A 21,046-nucleotide genomic window follows, 5' to 3' on the forward strand; every position below is an offset into this window, starting at 1 on the left:
GAAGTTCCCAGCACGTGGAACAAAACGTTGGACATCGTCCATAATAGAGGTTTTTGATGTTTTGGGAATTAAACCCGACACGACCCTAAAACGTCGCAGAGCTATTAATCAGTCTCTTTTGCCAATATTGTATTACTTGGTGAGAGCCCAATCGGATGACAATATCCCAATGGCAAAGGAGATGCGTGGTAAATACAGTAGCCAAGTCAAAGTCGAGAGGTCATCAGTATTTTTAAAGGAAGTGGCAAAATTTTATTTTTTACAAATTACGTAATTTGCGTAGTTTTTTTGTCGTCACTATCGCTGCTGTTGCCACCCCACATCTCTGTCACTTATTTCATTTTGCTAAATGCCAGAACTGTAGCAAAGTTCGACTCCCAGGCCCTCCAAGAGCCGTCCTTGCAGGATTCCACCACGCGTGGGGTAGCTACGAAGGATTGCAGCAACGGCGAGAGTACAGCACATTCGCGGGTGCTCACTATAATTAACAACAGCGCTTGTCTTAACCGTCTACCCGGCTAACAATGGGGCCCTTGGTGTCTGTGTACGTGTCTGCGTGTGTGTGTCTGCGTGTGTGTGCGTCCACCCTTGTAGTTTGATCGTCCGGACGGTTCCGGCCTGGCTCCTCCCTGCAGCCTCGGTCCCGGCTATGGAAGCTCGGAGAGCAACATCAGCCTGGACGGCGTGGCCGATGCCGGCGGGCTCGTTATCATCAGCGGCGGCGGCGGGATTGGGATTGCGGGGGGGCTGGCGAGCGGCCCCGGCGGATCGCCAGACCCCCAGCGAACCAGGGCGGCCATCGAGCACCTGTCGCAGAAGATCCTCAAGACCACGGAGCAGATCAAGGTGGAGCAGGCGGTGCGCGATGAGAACGTCGCCGAGTACCTAAAGGTGATGCGCGCGCGCACGACGTTCTGACTATAATTTGGGGGGGGGGAGTTTTTTTGGGAGATAGTCGATTGGGGATTCGTCATGGCCCTTGTCGAAGCATTCAGCTGGTCACTGCCAATGAGCATTCTGGGTTTGAGTATGGATTTCAACCATCCCAACCGTGAGTTGATGGTCTCAGCCTGGTCACCAATGACTTGCGTAGAGACCACAAGACTCGCATATGAGGATGCATCAAACGCCAAATAAATTGGTTCTATAGAAGTCATATGTTTGTTGACCAGTGATGATGGGACATGGCTCTGGTTCCCCGAGTTTTCCAATTCCTGGAATCCTTGGCACTTCCTAAGCGTGGCCTGAACCCATATTTTCCAGGGGGCCCACAGCATTGCTGCATTATTTAATGTGTAACTCTTCATGGTCACCCACCCGGTTAGATTAACGATGTGCTGTACCGCCATCTGCTGGCTGGAGGTTGTTATTGAGTGTAGTTTTTTCTCCTGCTCCATTGCTCACAACTCAAAGGGGTCTTCTCTGTATACAGGGCAGAGTAGACTTGCTTTAGTCATTTAGTTCTGGACTCCCTAATGTTTTTATCAAATACATTTTGACCCTTGACTATCCTTTTTCCTGGACTAAATAACATGTGAGCTTGACTATGGATACCGCAACGAGGTTATGATGAAAACTGATGCAACGGAGTCTGACTCTGGAAGATGGAGAAGAGGAAGAGCTGAGATCAGATGAATGGGCGAGACATTGTAGACAGAGACTTGGCACAATGGAATCTTACAAGAACAGCGTAAGGGAAGGCGGCAAAATATTGTAGGGGGTGGATGAAACTCGCGTTGACAGCACGTACTGTAACACAACGCTGCCTGACGATGATGACCTTGACTTGGGACTAACTCAACTTTTAACCTCGACAAACCTTCGACGTTGACCAACTAACTCTTCGTGACCCCTCCCCAACCTCCGCACAATCCACACAGCTCGCGAACAACGCCGACCGGCAGCAGGTGGGGCGCATCAAGAACGTCTTCGAGAAGAAGAACCAGAAGTCGGCGGCGGCAATCGCGCAGCTGCAGCGCAAGCTGGAGGGCTACCGGCGGCGCCTGCGCGACGTGGAGCTCAACGGCGCCGGGCCGGGGGGCGCCGGCCTCGGGGGCGCCGGCCTCGGCGGCCGCCCGGCCAAGGGCGTCCTGGGCGGCGTGACGCAGGGCCTGAGGGGCGTCTCGACGAGCGTGCGCGCCGGCATCAGCGGCTTCAGCGAGGGCGTCGTGGACAGCGTCCGCGGGGGCCTTTCGGGTCTCTCCCAGGTGCGTGTGGGGTCGAGGGAGGAGGGGGGTCGTTGGGAGGTGGAGGTCACGGGCTGCTGTTGGTGCGGTGTGTGTGTACGTGCGTGTGTACGTGCGCATGTGTGTCTGTGTGTTCGGGGCTCGCACTGCTTGGATCATGACCACCAACAGTGCTAGTTTAGTCGCCATAATTTAGTCTGTTTAGTCCGATTCAAGTGGACTGCATCCTTTAGAATTTTAGCCAAGTCTCAAGTCTGTGGGTTTAATTTAGTCAGCGATTTTCCATTAAAATGTTTATTAAATGCTAAGTTAACACTGGACCGTGTTTATTTAGTCAGATAAATTTTCATGGCCAAATGAAATCCACAGACTTGGGACGTGACTAAAATTTCACAGGTTGCCGTCAAATAGACCAAGACTAAATTAGGACTGCGCTCATTGGATTATTCTAGGTTTGTGGGACTACGTTGTGGCTGGTAGAGGGCAGTGCAGAAACATCCATGGTTGCCGTGTACCTCCATGCTGCCACATATATGCTCCCTGCCTTCACCAACCCGCCCCTGATCCATGTGGTGAAATTCACTCGAATAACTCCCACGACCCGGGCGGCGTTGGAAAGCCCTCGTCCGGCGGTGCATCGACAACGGGGGCCGTAACGAGCGCGCGCGCATCCGTCTGCTCGACTCTTTATCGCTTCGTCCCGCTCGCTCTCCGTCGGTGTAGGTGACGCACAGCGCGGCGGGCGCTGTGGTATCGAAGCCGCGGGAGTTCGCGACGCTCATCCGCAGCAAGTTCGGCAGCGCCGACAACCTCAACGCCCTGGAAGAGGGTGGCGGTGGCGCAGATGACTCCGCTGTGTCCGGTACGCATGCGTGCACACGTGCAAAACACTACGCGTGTACGCAGCGCGCGTGCGCACACGGCGTACGAACGCGATGCCGGACACGCGCAACGCACGCAATGGTGAACCGATGCGTCGAGCGGTGAGCGGGGTGAGCAGGAGTGATTCTTGGTTCGAAAAACGATTCGTACGTTCACTTGGTATACCGAATCGTGCGTGTGTGTCCGTGCGTAGAAGTCTTATCAGTTACGATTTGTGCTAATTATATACAAATGTTATCGTTAGCTTAATGAAACGAACATCAAGTAATGTACGAGGCAGCCTACGGGTCACCGCGGAGAACAATGCAGCACAAAAACGATACAGGCACAAAGCGATTCTTGACACAAAATCACGACCCCCCCCCCCTTAATCGCGATGGTTCTTTGAATCGCGAGGCGGGGGAGTCGACAGATTGTTGACGTAGTCGCGCCGAACGTAGTCAACCGCGCTAATCGGAGGCGCTCCACGAATAATGACGTCGTCGCCTCTAACGAGCCCTCGCAATCCCTCGCAGGTGACGCCCACCACTCGTCCCCGCGCCTCTTCGGTAGCGACGACGAGGACAGCTCCAGCTCTACGTCCGACTCCGGTGGGGGGGGCAACAGCACGTCGGGTCCCGGGGGACCCGGCAGCCCCCGTCCAGGGGGACCGTTGTTGTCCGTTGGGGGTGGCGGCTGGGGGCCGTCGGAAGGGACGTTGGCGGCGGTAGGCGGAGGAGGTGGAGCGGCGGCGCAGCTGCAGCTGGGCTCGGCGGGGCTGGAGGCGATCCTGGAGGAACTGCGGGAGATCCGGGACGCGCAGTGCAGGCTGGAGGAGGCGCTGGGCGAGCTGAAGAGCCAGAGGCAGCATGACTACGCGCTCATCAATCAGGCCCTGCACGAGGAGCACTTCAAGTGAGAAACGACGACGCGGCGAGGCCCAGAGATCAATCGCTCGAAATTATATCTTGGGAACGTGCGTTTGTCCGGTTCACGTGGCCCTGTATTTGCTGTATTTTCCCAATTCGAGTCATTTGTTGAGAAACCAGTTTTTGTGTTCGGTCACCATGTTACATTGCAAGTGTGCTGATGTGGCATTGTCAGGAGAAAACGAAATGTATAGAGCGGAAACGAACATTCGATTCATTGATATAAAATTATAATCGACTACTTTTTTGGGGTAAATTATTTGGGGCCCCTTTAACAAAAATGACCGTCGCCCCCTACACCCATGGCCAGTAGCGAGGACTGCAGTTGAGAAACACTGGTCTGTACTGTTTCTCACCTGTGCCATCTGTCTCATATCTTCCATGAGCCCCAAGGTCAAATGTTCACGGTGTATAAAATTGTAAGTTATCTGCTGTCGTGCACAAAATTCTGTGCCTGTTACACCGTGATTGTAAGAATCGATTGTAGCTGATGAGACGTTGGGCGGTGTAGTTTTAATCGCGGGGCGCATTTTGTCGTGGGCGGCCGCAGGTTTGAGCGTCTGGAGGAGCAGCTCAACGACCTGACGGAGCTCCACCAGAACGAGATGATGAACCTGAGGCAGGAGCTGGTGAGCATGGAGGAGAAGGTGGCGTACCAGGCCTACGAGCGAGCACGAGACACGCAGGTGAGATCCCCATCACCAGCTCGCTCGCTCGCTCACTCAATCGACGCCAACCTACGACGGTCGCCTCTCACCCCTCTCCCCTCACGGCCCCCACCTTCCGCCCTCTCCACCCGCGACTCCCAGGAGGTGCTGGAGTCGTGCCAGACGCGCGTGTCGAAGCTGGAGCTGCAGCATCAGCAGCAGCAGGTCGTGCAGCTGGAGGGGCTGGAGAGCGCGGATGCCCGCGCGCTGCTGGGCAAGCTCATCAACGTGCTGCTGGCCGTGGTGGCCGTGGTGCTCGTGTGCGTGTCGGCCGCCACCAGCTGCCTGGCACCGCTTCTGCGTACTCGCGGCGGAGTGCTCTCCACGCTCATGGCCCTCGCCGCTGCCGCGCTCACCTGCCGCCACTGGGACGCAATCGCCAGCATAGTCGATGGCATGCATGGGCAGGGCCACCCGGCGCAAAGCTGACGAGCCGAGTGCGGGCGAGCCAGCCGTTGAACCGGCTTCCCTCGCTCCCACCCATGACCCGTCCACGGCCCTCGTTATTAACGGACCGGACTGCCTGAAAATTGAGCATTGACAGAGAGGTAGTGTTTTTTTTACCGCATGAACGACACACATTGTGGCGCGGATGTCACCAATCGATTTATTGATTGATGAAGGGCCCCCTGCAGCCTTTGTGGCATTGGGAAAGACTTTGTGAAGGCCCCGACGTTTAGCTCCGAAGGCCCCGGTGATGAGTCTCCTGCTCGCCTGTGTGTGCCCATCGTGGCGATCGTCCGTGGATTTGCAGTCCGGCTACTTGCGACAAAAGCCATCGAGGGTGGTGCGAGCGGTCTTAACGACCGTGGCTAGACCGCCGGCTCTCACGCCTGGAGAGTGGAGAAGCTACCCACGATAGGAGTTTCCATCGAGAGCCATCTTTTCCACGTCCCGGGGGGGCGGCAGTGGCGGGCTTCAGCGGGGCGTGGGACGGCGGAAAGAGCGCCTTTCGCTCGTTTTATTTCACTTTTTTTTTTAACCAAAGCACACCTCCCGGGAAGACGCCCGGACCTGTCGCATGACTGTGATGTCCTCGTTCCCTGACATCCCGTGACCTTACCACGACCTTGCCGTGACCTCCCCGGCCGCCATCGATGAAGCACAAGGGTCAAGGTTGACCGCGCGACTCCGCAGCATCCTTGTTTTTGTTTATTTGAAGCAAAATAACAAAAACTGAAACGCAAGCTCTTTCCATGTTTACACTGAGCCGAGTGTACAACTTATAGTCTCTGTTACTTTGTATTTTTATTCATATTTTCGCTTTTTTTAGCAGCTTTTTTTCATTATATTTTATCGTGAAGCTTATTTGTTTTATAGAAATCTATTTAAAATGTTTACAAAGGAAGAAATGGCACTGCTAAGGCTTGTGGCGTCTTCCCTAGCCAATCACTTTTTAGACTTTTAAAGAGGACGGGAAGGCGAGAGGGAAGGAGGGTACTTACAGGTGGTTGGGAGGGAGGTGAAAGTGAAGGAGATGGATTGCCCGGCGGGGGGGTGGGGCGGGCGATACAGCAAAAATATTTTTTTTATATATATTTAAGTTTGCAAAAACAGCGGTGAGACTGACGATGTTAGCAACTGTGAAGCCGCACATTCCAGAGACGGATACGAGTGTGAGCGTCGTGCGTGTGTGTGTGTGCAGAGGAGTTGTGAGGTTGAATGCTGAAGGGGTTGACAATAAGCTTTGTATGGTATAGCCTGCCCCCCTCACTTGTTGAAAGAGGAAGCAGTGGTGGGGGGGGGGGGAGGGCGTTAAGAAGGTTAGTCTGACGGAGCTGTGAGTGATGGGCGAGAAGACAGGAGGATGAGAAGGCAGTGTTCACATTGCAAGGGCCACCTACCTCCTCGTCGCTTCAAGACGTCCAGCGTCGCGAAAGTTTCAACGGCGGGAAAAATCTTTGACGGTGTGGGTTTCTGAAGAACAATTCGAACGAATGAAGCTTCTGGCCAAAGTGGTGGACTGAGGGTGTGAAGTTCAGATAGGTCTCTAGCATGACCTCCGGAAACTTTTGTAAGAAAAAAACAACAGTGTTTAGTTTTTTTTTTAGAGATAGCAACAAGTTTTCACAAAGGATGATTCTACAGTAACGAAGCTTGGGCCCTTTTGGGCCCGTATGATACCCGTGGTGTCAATGCATTGGGCCCTTTTGCACCTTATGGGTGAAGTTCTTGCCTCGGTCGGGGTGCAGCATTTAGAATGCGAAGTTGGGAGCTGAACAAAGCGTGGATCTGAGCGCGTGACCAAGGACTGCGATTGTGTGCGCGCGCGCGGACTGAAACGTCTCTCTTAAGATGCGTGTGCAATATAGGGCAGAGGTTGGCAGGCGTAGCACGTCCATGGTTTGTGTCGGTTTAAGATAGAAAGGGGTGTCATTTTTATTGAGGAATTACAGACGGACGATGTTGGCTACTGTGTGAGGTTGTTGGAATTGGACGTGGGTTGAGGCAGTGATATGTGACCACAGAGACGCTACTCAGGAATCAAACCGTTCTCATCGCCTTGTAGTTACATGCTCAGGCGATGTGCTCTGGGCTGTTCGACAAGAGTTTGAAGCTTCATTAATGACAAAACATACTTTCAGGTGACTTTCAGGCCACCTCGAGCGATTGAGTTCATCAAGCGTGCAACCATTCGCCCTTCAATGATTAGATTCTCATTATTCTGGGTCTGCGATACAATTAAATAATTCGTGATTTTTCCTAACAGTGGTGAATGTAGTAGTGCCTCTTGTGGCTGGAGGGCCACGTGAACCAACTTGCACTGAATACGAATTGAAAATAGTCAATTCTCACTCACGACTTGATACATGTATCGTGAGTGTAAGAATCGATTTCAATCGGTGTTTCGTTACACGCCCTGACGTCACAGCCAATACCACACTCTTACTTTCAGATGTCACTACCGAGACATCGCTAGAATGCACCTTCAAGTCACTTTAATGTCTTCTGTTCTCATTAATGAAGCTTTCAACTCTTGTTGAATAGGCTGGACACACAGCCAAGGTACATATCTACCTGGAAATTAGCGCTGTTTGTTTTTGAGTCTGGTCTTCCCTTTTAAGGTATCGGAACATTAGGGCACCGACCAATGTTATATATAGCAAGAAGCGTGTTTCTCGTGTTGGCTCAGCACGGGAACAAAGGGTGGCGAAGCGCACAGCAGCAGCGGGTGACGGTGGGCTGCGGACACCGCAAGCAGCAGCTCGTCAAAGGAGTGCAGTACAGCTCATTATGCAAATACAATCAACTAAACGAGCGCCGTTCATTCAGGGAGTTGCGAGAAATCCAATTGTGTGACCACAAGCAGCCAGTTGTCGAGCCTCAGATATCTCTTTTTCCACTACATAACCGAGCCGTGCCAAGCGTGAGATTTTTCCACTGCAGAACCCGAGAGCCGTGCTGTTCACATCACACGCACAGAATGATATGGTGACGTTGTGTCCTTACAGCACAATGACATCACACGCACCTCATAGTAGCACGGGTGGGCCATGTACAGTGCGAATGAAGTTAAACATACATATGTAATGAACATTTTAATAGCCGTGCCCCTGGCCCTGTTTTGCCCCAAGCCAAATTCAGATGTATTCTGAGTGCAGTGTATCACGATTTTCAGTTCCGCCTCAGCACGACAGCCAGTGGGAAAAACGACCCGTACGATCAGGGCCATCGTGCTGGCTCAGCTCAGATGTGGTAGTGGAAAATGAGTAAATATGAAGCCTGGATTTCAAGCCTGATTCCACAGGTGCTGAATGTGTCTTGGAAGGCAGAATGTGTGCGGTCGGTCGGTGTTGAGATGTTCGGAGTGCCTTCGTTGTCATCGATCCCATGTGCCAGTGACACGAACTCCTCGTGGTACTCTGAGAATATTTGATGCAGCGGTGAGAACGTGTGGGGCCAGGTGTATGTGGTTTTTTAAGAGCCCGCCCGTCTCCGGGTCCCCTCCCTGTGCCGCGCTGGGAGCTCAGTTCGGTAGGCTTGTAACGATTCACCAACTTACAATTGATTCCTACGCTCACGATATAAAATTAGCATCGTCGGGCACGATCAATCCACTGCTGGTTGGAAGACTCTCCAAGCCTTTGCCATCTCTCGTCATCCTGCGGCGTGTATATACACACACACACACGTGTTGAATTGTGCACACATGAATTGATTATTTATGATTGAACGCAAAGTAAATGCACGTTACCGTGCGTGTGGAATAATAGAACAAGCGAGATGGCAAAACGATTGAATCAAATTGACCTTTAGTCGTCACGATACATTGAATCTTAGAAGTCTGTTAATATTTGTGCGAATAAAGCAGCTAAACAATCACTTGCGCACTATGCTGTAAACCAAGTGACTTGATTTCCGGCCACAGCTAAGCATTGGTGGCAAGTGATATCTCAACTAGTGCCCACCCCCCCTCCTTCACTCACCAGCATTGTGAGGTATGGTCAAAGAACCCTCACGACGGACATGGCACAGTAAGGCCTTCCTCCAATAGTGGATTTAACAAAGAGACGTACTCTATAAAGAACCCATTGAAACCCAGGGTCTCTCGGTGGAGACCTGTGTGTACAGATCAACAAAATGCCATTGTGCAATTTTTACAAATGAAAAGTAAATATAAAATAATACACCTACAAGATGATTAAACATTAGAAAGTAAAAAAATTACCCAAGTGTTCTTCACTTATATCATTGCAAGCCTACAGGTGAGGGGGATAAGTAGTGATGTGCCCATGGTCACTGAAGTGTATGAAGTAAAGGCATATACTGTAGTAGGGATTAAGCAATACAAAACATACCCTTCGCTTGGACTTTAAAAGCAAGAAAAAAACTTGAAAATAAACAGTTTTAAACATGCCGTTCTTTATTTGTGCTTTGCGAAGTCGAGAGTTCCGTAGTAACACAAAATGACACTTAAGCGTCATGGAGAACATTCCAGACGTAAATCAATAACGCGCCCTAATTCCCACCATCTCCACGCAAGTGTTTTTCACACATCCCATCGGCCAACACGGCCTTCCGGGAGTACAAATTTGCAGTATTGGTTCAATACGGGCGCACTTTGGAGTGGTTTTGAAATTCGGTCAGCAGAGCGAGCCCAATTCTGCTGATGAGACACTGAATGTCAAAACCAAGATAAATGTTTAAGTGGAGAGCTATATTGGGGGAAAAGAGACAGTTTGAACAGTCTGTAACCGTGAAGCAGCTCCAAATGCGGCTCTCGGAGAACGTCGCAAACTTTGTTTAATTAATGCAGCACAAATCACAACATGAGAACATAACCCTCATCATCATTTACATTGCTATCAGGGTCTCTATATCACAGGGGCAATCAAAGTGCATTGTCAGAATTTGCATGACGTTTAATTTTACACAGATGCAGTAGATTTTGGTGGTCCCACACAACATTGAATGTTTTCTGATCTGGTCCGGTCATCTCCAGTTATGTTTCTTAATAGGCCATGTGTGAATCTTTACTTAAAGCTTTCGTGACTGCAGGAATTTATATTCTTTGGGTCTTTTGGTAAAGTCACGTAGGTTCAAAGAAAATAACAAAAAATAACAAACTACGACGTTTCGATCGCAACACATGACGAACGCTTGTGTTGCGATCGAAACGTAGCTTATTTGTTATTTTCTTTGAACCTATCTACGTGACTATACCGAAAGACCCAAAGAATAGGCCAGGTGTGGTGGAGTAAAGTGTGGCTTCTCCCACCTCTTCCAAGACATCTGGCCAGTATGAAAGAATAGGGCAAAATACCCTCTTGAGGGACTCTCAAGCTCACTGTAGTAGAGACCCTTCTGAAAGCAAGCAAATACACCATGTTTCCGAAACTTTACCGTTTTCACATTTTCTTCCAACTGTAGTTACGGAAAGAATACCCCTGGAATGGAGATCAACTCGAAAGCCCCCTCGGCTTCAACAGCATACATCTGCTGAGAAAACTAACATTAACAGTGCCGAGGCTCAAGACATTCAACAAACATTGCACAGTAAACACACAGGTACGGGTCCCTCAGTGTGGCCGTCGCTCTCCGTTGCGGCGATTGACGAGAACGTCAAGAGGTTGCAGCGAGGATCCACGCGATCGTCGACTTGACGGCCTGCGAGGGATCGAATGTCATTTTTGGTGAAAGTGACGAATGGCTGCATTGCTTCCAGGGATTCATCGCAAAGCTTTGGCGGTGGCTCAACTCACTCTCCCTGTGTCTGCAAGCGATGTGAACAACAAAAGTGAAGTATGAACAAAGTAAAATAAAGTACCTTGGTGACAAGGTTACAGTCTGTAAAAGGGCTCGTTCTAGCGGCTGGTTGTCTGGCTAGTGTTTGCTAAGCTCGTATGGTTAGGGTCCAGAGAAAGTGCAGGTACAAGTGACTGGTTGACTGGATGACTAGATTTGTTAGGGGTAGTCTTATTATTATTGGGATGCCTATGCAATAACCTCTTCTTTTCGACATTGCCATATAAAGAAACGTATACCACTAACTTTCTGCCACCTGGGACGAGTGACACTGACTCAACGGTGTTTGCATCTCTTCCACATCACTTCACCCCCACCAGTATATCTAGCCCTCCTCGCATCTGTACGAGGTGGCGGTCAGGCAAGCCTCATCTTCTTCGTGACGCTTCCCTCCTCTTCCTCCTCGCCATCATTTTCCTGAGGCTCCAACTTAGTGCCAAATGGGGCATTTTCATCCTCCTTCTTCTCACTCTTCTTCAGCCAGTTCATCATGAGGAGGCTGCTGCCCTTGGGTTTCTGCTGCCCCAAGAGGCAGGGGAGAGAAGGAAGATGGGAATCGGAGGCACGGTTACGGCGTGGGCGTCTCATCGATTCTCTCCGATGCCTTCTTGGGTTGTGCTGCGCGTTATTCGGCAGTGATGTCCTGACGTTTCACTCCATACGCTGGGGAGCTTCTTCCCAAAGAAGCGAAACGTCGGACATCGCTTCAAACAACGCCCGGTAACAACGCCAAACATCGTGGACAGCTACACAGTACAAGCGCGAAAACCCAAGCAGTATGAATTGATTCATCTATCCATTCAAATCATATCTCGTGATATGCGCATATAGTCATGCGTGTGAAAATTGAATGCGCTTTGTGAAAATGAAACGTTAGCTTTTGGGTCGTGGAATAAATGAGCCATAACAAGATAGACTATATGTGCATGATACAACGTGCATTTAAATAACCAATTCTAACACTTTCTGTAAAATGATGAGAAACTTATCAGGCAGAAACAATGTACACGCAGCCTAGAAACGAGAGTAATAATACGTGCCACGTGTATGGGCCATGTGTGCCGGCGTCACTGCAAATTTGAAATATCTCCATATATATAAAAGGCAAAGTTGTGAATATGTGTGTCTGTTCAAAATGTTTAGCGTACTTCCTGACATGCAACAAACTGGAAATTTGCCAAGTGGGTACTTTCCAGACTGTACACCATGCAAAAATTATAAAAATACACTTTTTTTTGGGGGGGGGGGGGGGTGTGGGGGAGAGCTCAATAATGCATATATGTTTTGCACAGCAAGTGAGCTGTGACGTCAAATCTGTCACGTGACCCGCGCATGTGGAAGCGTTACGCATTGTCGTGTAGCGGTTAGCGCGCCGCGCTCACCTGGCGACCAGAGTTCGATTCCCGCCCACGGCCACCACCGGCGACGATTATTTCAACCGCTTCTGGGCCTCCCCTAGGTCGACTCAGCCTCAAACAAGTAACTGGTGTGGTGTGTTAACATCGCCACTGGGGAGACCAAGGCGGCCGGGCGTGGTGCTGGCCACCCACCCCCTCGTGTGCCGTGTTGGCCTTCATAGGTGCTTGCGAACAGCACTTGCCCCCTACAGGCTACACGGGGGATTTTGTCTTTATCCTGTCTGTGTGTGGGGGGGGGGGACTGCGTAGCGATTCGCGCGCTGTGCTACAAACCCGGCGGTGACGATTATTTTAACCAGTCCTGGGCCTCCCCTACGTCGACTCAGCCTCAAACTGCTGTGGTGTGTGAACATCGCCACTGGGGAGACAAAGGTGGCCGGGCGTGGTAGATCCAAGTCCCAGGCGAAGCCGGGTAGTACAGCTAGTTACCCATAAATTACACCGTGGGGAAATGCACGGCAATCACCGCCCCCCGACTACGAAACTCCTGCAGACTATGTCTGTGAATCGTCATGCCTTTTCGCGTGATAGCAGTGTACTGTAATAATTGTGCGAACACAAAATGATTCCGTGATTTCCATTCACCGCCATCCCATTCTAGTTTGGGCCAAAAGACAATGCTCACTCACCCTTTCTCAATCTGCCTCCAGACGACCGTGAGACGTTTTTTTCTGGGTACCCCATATCTCGCCAGGTACCCCGTGTCTTGCCAGGCACCACGTGTATTTTTCCGGACATGGTGTATTTACCAGGTGCATTGCCGGGTGCAGTATTCTGCCCGATGCCGTGTTTTGCATCGTACCGGCTTCTCGGCGGTGGCAGGGGCATGCGGCCGTGCCTCGAGCACGCACTCGGGCGAGTTGTTGCGCGAGTTGTTGACGAAGGTGGAGACGGCGTGGAAAGCCACGCGCTCGCTCGGCCGCACCAGCTCATCCAGCGCCGCCTTGCCGCCGGGCAGCGTGCCGAAGTCCAGCCAGCGCCGCACGGCGTCGTCATCTTCTAGGATGGCCGGCATGCTACGGCACAAAGACAAAGATCCCCCGCATAGCCTGTAGCAGACTGCTGGGGCAAGAGCTGTTATCGAGCACCTATGAAGGCCGGCACGGTACACGAGGTAGGTGGCCAGCACCACCCCCGACCGCCTCTTGTCTCCCCAGTGGTGATGTTTTTACACATCGCTCCAATTCCTCACTTAAGGCTGTGTCAACCTAGGGGAGGCCCAGGACCAGTTCAGATAATCGTCACTGGTGTTAGCCTTGAGCAGGAATCAAACTCAGTACACTGAGTTTGTAGTAAAGTGCGCTAATTACTACACCACCGCTCCACACATACGGACACAACAGCCACCACTCGCCACTAAGTGGCGGTGATGTCACCACAGCGCTTGTGCCAGGCCAGGTGCACTCCGAGGCCGCATGAAGTGTCGAAGTGTCGCTGAAAGTTCACGGGACAGTCCTAGGTACCATGGGTTAACTCTCTCAGATGACTGGCGGATGGACCATCTGTGCCCCCTACTTACTGCATTTTCGCCACCTTGAGCTTTGCTCATTGTGAGCATTGCTCCTCTGCCCCCATTGTTGTTGGAGGGCAACTGCCTCCAACTACCCAGCAGCGTCCTTCATGAGCCTCCTCTAGAGGTTGATCTGGACTGGTACGGGTCCATCTCTTCTCCGGCCTGTGCCGTGCCAGTTTAGCCCCTATCCATCCAAACAGAAGCTGCTTGGACATGTGGTAACTGGGCATGTGGGCTACATGACCCAGCCAACGCAGCCTTGCCCGTCAGAGCTCATTGATGGGAACATGTCCAGATCTTTTAGAGATTTGTGAGCTCTTCACACAATTCAGCTTCTACACAGCGTTACACAGCTGACAAAAAGATTATGCCACTCGGCTGAATCGGACTGAGAACTCTGCTGCCAGACTGGAGTTGGTCATAAGCACAATACCCAGGTACGGAAACTTCTTCACCCTCTCAGACACAGACAAAAAATCCCCCGTATAGCCTTCAACAGAATGTTGGCACAAGTGCTGTTAGTGAGCGCCTATGAAGGGCTGCACGGCACACGAGGAGGTGGGTGGCCACCACAGCGCCCGGCTGCGTTTGTATCTCCAGTGCTGATATTTACACCTCACACCGGGTACTCATTTGAGACTGAGTCGACCTAGGGGAGGCCCAGGACCGGTTCAGGTGTTGGCCGTGAGCAAGAATCGAACTCGGGTCGCTGCGTTCGTAGCGCAGCGTGCTAACCGCTACACTACCGCTCACACAAGCACACACACACACGTGTGTACCGGTGGTGCAGCCAGGCCAGGGTGGGCGACGCGTCTACAGTGATTACGGTGAAGGTGTAGAGGGGCTCCTCTGCCCCCGCACCCTGCCAGCACTCAAAGAGACCCGCCATCGTGAGGGGACGCCAGCCACGCCACTCCTCAACCTCCTCCCCACCGCAGCGTTCCTCCTCCTTCACCTCCTCCTTCACCTCCTCCTTCACCTCCTCCTTCACCTCCTCCTTCACCTCCTCCTTCACCTCCTCTTCCTTTTTCACCTTCCCCTCCTTTTTCACCTCTTCCTTCAGCTCCTCCATCTTGATGTTCTCATCACTGGTGGTCGCTTCAGCCGCCTCCTGTACAAAGACACAAGGAAATATTCCTCACGTAGACTTTAGAGTCTCTGGAGAATAAAGTTTCGTTAGAAAGCTACGATTAATTCCAGCACAGTTTACGAGGGGGCGGTGTGGTGCAATGCCGTACCTGGCCGCCTTTGTCTCCCCCAGTGCTGATGTTAACACACCGCACCAGGTACCTGTTTAAAGCTAAGTTATTATCATTAAGACATCACTGACTGGATCACACTGGGCATGGCTTGTGGGGGGGCGGTTCCCGCCTTCAGGAGGCAGGCTGGAATATTTACAGGGACCACGAGTAATCGAGCATAAAATAAGTCGATTGATCGACTTCACTGCACCCGGCTGTACTTACGAGCAGCAGGTTTAGGCGGTCGCGGTTCTCCGGTGCGTAAATGAAGTATGGCTGCTTGGTCTTGCTGCCCGTGCCTCTGTACCACTCAAAGAAGCCGTCGGCCACCACCACACAGCGCTGGCCCTTGTTGAGGGGCCCCTGCGGTAGAAAGATGTGCCAGGCCCAATATCATTTTTAGTAGCACTTTACAACTAAGGTTGAAAGTATTTTTGCAATACCTCCCTCCGTCTGTCACAGTATGTCAGGCCAGTCACGTCTACGATCATGCGCCGATTGATAATCACACGTAAAGAAAAAGGTCACGCATTCATGATTAGGCGTAGATGAACAGACAACGCTGGAGAATCCACACCTGGTAGGACTTCTTCTGGGTCATGGTGTCGCTGCGGCAGTTGTTCATGCTGTAGGCGGAGGTCGGCTCAGGGGACCACAGCGGCACGAGGCCCCAGCGCATGGCGGCGAGGACGCGCTCACCAGGCTCCGCGTCCTGCGGCGGTAATAGCGGCATCATCATGATTTTTTTATCCTCGTCGACATTGCTAACATTATCTGTGGCATCAATGCAAACACCAACATGAATTAAAAAAAAAACATCCGCATCCTGCCTCAACATCAGCAGCCATTAATCTCTGAACTTCTGTGTAAAAAGTCTGCCCACGCCGACAGCATCTGTTATCGTGTTGCAATGGAACCATCCGTCTAGCATATGGACACAACCTCATTGCTCTATCTCCGTGGCGGGCCATCCTCGTGGGTGCGTTCCCTCCTTTGGCTGCCACCACGACGTCATTCGTCTCGACCACCAGCCATCGTCTGTCGTAGCGTCGTGTCCTGCGTGTGTGCGTTTCTCTTCCCGTCTCTCAGTGCAATTTCGTACATTTCTGTACGCTTTGCTTGTGCTCATTCAATTTATTTGTCAATGTCAAAATAGCAGGGTAACATACACGCTTTAAAAACTTTGGAATATTTTTACATTTATCTTAGTTTTCCAAAAGCACTCCAACCTGCTCTCATCTGCCTTACAAGTTCATCATATACCAATAAAAAAAACTATGGATCCTCACACAACAAAGATCCCCACATAGCCTTAACAGACTGTTAGGGCAAGTGCTGTGAGCTTAACTGTCGGTATACCTACACGTTGAATCTACGCATCATTACGCTGCAAATATCCAGAAATTACAAGAACCTCATGCACAGCCATCACAGCTCCTTCCCTGCCCGACCAATCCCTGCTCAGGGACTCCCGAGTCCCCTGTGGTGGCCAAACACCTGGCAGAAGTGTCGCTTGGACACGAGCACGGGGCAGAAAGTGCTGGGGCTCTTGTTGAAGGATGGCCGGTATTTGGCGGCGTCGCCATCCCTCCACGCCGGCATGGTTCGGTGGCCCCTTCTGTCCCGGTACGTGCACGCCCGCGACACCTGGCCCGCCGGCAGTGGGCACGCAGTGCGGCCGCACATGGTCGAGCCTGGTATGGGCGACCTGGCGCCGCCGAGAGTAGCCGAGGGGACGATGTGTAGGGTAGCGGATCCGAGTCCTGTTTCTGGACCTCCATCCCACACAAAGCAGGAGTTTAGTTCAGTTACTGGATTGCACTTAACCATGCTAGAACACACGGGAGAGGTGTTTGAATGAAGGCATCAAAGAGTCGCCTGATTGTGACGGTCCATGACACAAGCCATCACCGACTGGACATCTGTGAAAAAGAGCTTTATATCTCATCGGATCTTCCAGTATCAATAAGTATTCTGATATTTGTCGAGCATGGGTCGTTATGTGGTCCCTATATGAATCTATGAGTCCCTATGCAAGTCTATGGGTTTCATGTAAGTCTAAGTGTCTATGCGAGTCTGAGTCAATTGGAATCTGTATGAGTCTCTTCAAGTCACTTGTGATTGTGAAGTACAATGCATCAATTATACCACATTCAACTGTATAGCATGGGTCTATGAGTCTATCAAGTTTCAAATCTATTTAAACCAAGTGAGAACTAATAAGACCAGGATAGTCTAATTTACAAGAGTGGCCTGGGGCGTTTGTCTGCCAGGGTGGGGGGGCGATGATTGCTATGAATACTCCAAATTGAGTACATTTGTGTTATATAGTAATTTTAAAATGTGTTAAATTATGACACTGCCACACGGTGGCTACGCTTGCAAACTACGTCGGTAGGGGTCGGGTCTTTAACTCGGGATTTAAACCGTGAACGTCTGCAACAAGCGGCGAGCGCGCGACGACTGCTGGGCCATGTACTGTGGGTCTCAGATGTCTATCGTGTGTGAAGAGCTTTATAGCTCATCGGATTCCTCCAGTCGAAAAATTTAAAATTTTGAGTCTATGGGTCTCTGTGCGAGGTCCAATTGTGGCCACGAATCGCAACAACTAAGAAATGAATGGAGCTGCCAGTGGTGAAATGGTTAGCACAATGGAATTTCCATCTAGACTTCGCCAGTTCAATTCCATCTCCTGGTGCCGTAGTTGGGGCAGTGCAAAAGGGTACACCGCGCTTAGTCGATCTGCAGGTCACGTGAAATGTGGGGGTATGCCTACTTCTTCCAAGACGTCTGAAGCATGTACCAGTACTTGCTGTTTTGTATCGCGACCTATGTAACCATGCTTGTGTCACTAAGACCTTTACAGTATAACATCTGGGCGATCATAGGACACCCATGAAATAGAGCCTTACAGCTCATTGGGCCCTTCCTGAAATAAAATAACAAAGTAATAAACTCGGTCTGTTTTGAATTCCATACGCAGGTAATAGATACGAAGTTCAGAGACAGCTTTGGGCAAATACACAAACGTAGGCGCATTGCAGAATCACCAATCGTACCCCGAGGGGCCAATTGTAAAAGTGATAATGGTTTTGGGTGACACTGTGGTTATCATAGCGGCTGCCCGAGTTCCATTCCTGGTCACGGCTCACATCAGTGGCGAGTAATACCTGAACCGCGAAACTGAAGATCCCCCACAACACGGCTTCGATTAACCAGTACTGACTAGCGTGGTGAAGTATGGTTAAACACCCCTCCGCCACCAAATCACGACACGATGACTCCCTTACAACTTAAACCAGCAGTGCATTGAGGAAGTACAATTCAATATTATTTACGTTAAGTTTATATTACACGTCCAAACATATAAAAACACGTGTATATTACGTGTTTTGGTGTCACTGTTATATTCCACTTGTTTATACGGGAAAGTGATCACGCGCGCGTACTTTATGACACGGCATCTCGATACGCTATATAATGATTCTATTCTATTTAGGATTTATATAGCGTACTTTCCTGGGCACTTTACAACGCAATCACATTGTGATTATCATACACAGTAATTCCCCCCCCCCTACTTCATCTGTTAGCAACGCGTGTGTGAGGCCCGTCCCAGGCCCCGTACCGACCCCGAGGTAGAAGGCCCCGAATTTTAAGTCCCGATTCCCGCTACTTTCGCGCCTCCTATCCGCTCTACGGATTCCAACCCTCCCCCCCCCCCTATCGCGGGGCTGCCCCGGCACGCGACGAGGGACACCGATCAAAAACATACAGCGGATAAGCGCGAGCCCCGTTCTTCAGCGCGACTTGCGCCGGATTGGTTGTCGAAATAAATAAATAAATTCGGACTCGCGCGTGATTGGACGCGGACTGGTGGATGGAAGAGGTGGCGGGGTGGGGGGAGCGAAGGATGTGTCGTCACGACGGATTAACCCACAAACAAAACAAATTCCCGCCAAAAAGTGAGGCGACTTTTTTTTTTAAGAATCTAAAGGCAACGGGGGGGGGGGAGTGAGGGGATAATTACCGCATGGAATTCATATTCTTTGGGTCTTTCGGTAAAGTCACGTAGATAGGTTCAAATTAATACAAATTAAAACAAATTAGGACGTTTCGATTCCCAACACAAGCGATCGTCATCAGGAGAAAAAAAGAGGGGGAAAGTTGCTGAGGCAGACTGTTTTAAAGTCACGAAAGCTCCGTTTCAACACATTACATAAAATCCGTGATCTGGTTCCGTCTGTAAAAGATGTCATTCCGGACATACAGTACCCTGGTGTCTACAAACTAAGTTGCCTCTGTGGTAGTGGTTACATTGGAGAAACCAAACGCCATGTCTCGGACCGCATTCGTGAACACAAAGCAGACCTAAAACACGGTAGGACCAACACCTCGGCCGTGGCAGATCACTGTTATAATTCAGTAGGCTCACATGACATTGACTTCTTTGTAAGCCATCTGGCTACCATGAGAGATTCGTTCATGAGGCTATCCACATATACAAGCACAGAGACAATTTCAACCGAGAAGATGGATTCTGGCTTAGAAATCATTGGAAGGATTTGATAAACCATTTCAGGTCTTAATTGATTGTTAACGCTTACGGTGGCTTTCAGACAGCATACATTAATTTTTCGTCTCCCCCCTCCCTCCTCTTTTCAAAACATAGATGGACTAGTCCTTCTAAATAAACTGCCAAATCGCTGCCCGTGGTGTTAACGTTTAAAAATAAATTAATACACCGTTTAAAAATAAATTAATGCAAACCGACACACCTGATGACGACCGTTTGTGTTATGGTCGAAACGTCGTGAGAATTTGTATTGTTTAATATATATTTTATTATTTTATTATTTCCCTTCAACGTGACTTTACCGAAAGAGCTAAGAACATAGATGGACTCGTCCATCTAAACAAACTGTCAAATCGCTGCCCGTGGCGCTAACGGCAATAAATAAATAAATACGAACCGCCACTTCTTTCAAATATTCTTGCCGTTGGTTTTCACACCTGATGATGACTGCTTGTGTTGCAGTCGAAACGTCGTGAGAATTTTGTATTGTTTTATATATTTTTTATTATTTTGTTTCCCTTCAACGTGACTTTACCGAAAGAACCAAGAATATAAGAGCTTTATAGCTCATTGGATTCCTCCTTTATAAATATTCTGATCTATAAAAAAAGAGCTTTATAGCTCATCGGATTCCTCCTGCAGTATAAATAAAGAGTATGAAGTAAAGTTCACCTCCAGCTCAACCTCTACACGAGGTCGCCATATCACGATGCTCCCCCCCCGTTCAGGAATCGACTACTCGATTCGATTCAAGAGCTAAAATATTGTTTCTTTCGCCAGTGTGTGCGTGTAGATATTTATAAATGCTCGATGATTTACTTACAACAATTACCACAACAAAAAAAACCGATATTAATCGATTTAAAACACTTATATGAACAGTATCGCGAGCACAATCGATGTATTCATTTTCCAAGTCGTCGTTGGAATCGATTCGGAATCAATTCAGTTATTGCGCGCGATGCTACAACCGCTACGGGAAATTCCGCGCTCTGCCGCCTGCAACAATCGCGTGCACCTTCACGCGCAACATATACGAATGGAAAGAGACAACGATCGACGCGAATTAAATTCCTCACGTGTATAACCGGCTTAATAATCTATAGTATCGATCCAGTCACGACCGTATCTGGAGAAAGGGGGGAGGGGGTGGTGGAGGTTAAAAAATAATTTCCTCTGACCTGGCATGGGCCCGCGCGTTCAATCACGTGGGGCGCGCGGAAACCCAAGAAACGCGCCGGCCGTGACGTCACAGAGATCGTCGACGTCACCGCCGGTGACCTTGCCGCCGGTCGGGGCGGGCGCGCGGCGGTTGTTCTCGCACGCTCCACGTGACTCCCCCCGTGGGCGACCAATGAGCGGCGGCGGT

The 21,046-nt window shown here is 50.4% G+C and overlaps 2 protein-coding genes across 10 annotated transcripts in view; one reads left to right on the forward strand and one right to left on the reverse strand.

Moving 5' to 3' along the window:
- Window positions 1-9,541, forward strand: part of LOC116952224 (transmembrane and coiled-coil domains protein 2-like) — a 72,346-nt gene extending 62,805 nt beyond the window's left edge. For all 3 annotated transcript variants that reach the window (XM_032971385.2, XM_076074189.1, XM_076074190.1), the window contains 6 exons: window positions 595-891; window positions 1,881-2,207; window positions 2,910-3,048; window positions 3,584-3,962; window positions 4,527-4,662; window positions 4,786-9,541. In XM_032971385.2, coding sequence (XP_032827276.2) covers window positions 595-891; window positions 1,881-2,207; window positions 2,910-3,048; window positions 3,584-3,962; window positions 4,527-4,662; window positions 4,786-5,112 — 1,605 coding nt within the window. In that variant the 3' untranslated portion in view covers window positions 5,113-9,541. The remainder of the gene's footprint in view (window positions 1-594; window positions 892-1,880; window positions 2,208-2,909; window positions 3,049-3,583; window positions 3,963-4,526; window positions 4,663-4,785) is intronic.
- HMCES (5-hydroxymethylcytosine binding, ES cell specific) lies at window positions 9,530-20,959 on the reverse strand. Of its 7 annotated transcripts, none has more exons than XM_032971373.2 (7): window positions 20,859-20,959; window positions 16,599-16,876; window positions 15,679-15,813; window positions 15,327-15,464; window positions 14,640-14,971; window positions 13,150-13,363; window positions 9,530-11,448 (listed from the first exon to the last, which is right to left on the reverse strand). In XM_032971373.2, exons 1-7 carry the CDS (start codon window positions 20,863-20,865, stop codon window positions 11,287-11,289), a joined length of 1,266 nt encoding a protein of 421 aa, XP_032827264.2. In that variant the 5' UTR covers window positions 20,866-20,959; the 3' UTR covers window positions 9,530-11,286. The 7 variants fall into 7 exon arrangements, with proteins under 7 accessions (XP_032827264.2, XP_032827265.2, XP_032827271.2 ...); XM_032971374.2 differs by having other exon boundaries at window positions 9,530-11,445; window positions 20,859-20,958; XM_032971380.2 differs by lacking the exon at window positions 20,859-20,959 and adding an exon at window positions 20,350-20,816.
- Window positions 20,960-21,046: the final 87 nt, after the last annotated feature.

This window comes from Petromyzon marinus, chromosome 46 (assembly GCF_048934315.1).
Source record: "Petromyzon marinus isolate PM22_M1 ecotype Great Lakes invasive population chromosome 46, UKy_Petmar_22M1.pri1.0, whole genome shotgun sequence".
NCBI lineage: Eukaryota > Metazoa > Chordata > Hyperoartia > Petromyzontiformes > Petromyzontidae > Petromyzon > Petromyzon marinus.

Excerpts from the sequence above, each read along its gene's own strand:
- HMCES (XM_032971373.2), bottom strand. Across the intron at positions 14,972-15,326 it reads ACCGCCTAAACCTGCTGCTC|GAGGCGGCTGAAGCGACCAC; the intron begins GTAAGTACAGCC and ends GTCTTTGTACAG. Across the intron at positions 11,449-13,149 it reads CTGCCACCGCCGAGAAGCCG|CAGAAACCCAAGGGCAGCAG; the intron begins GTACGATGCAAA and ends CTCTTGGGGCAG.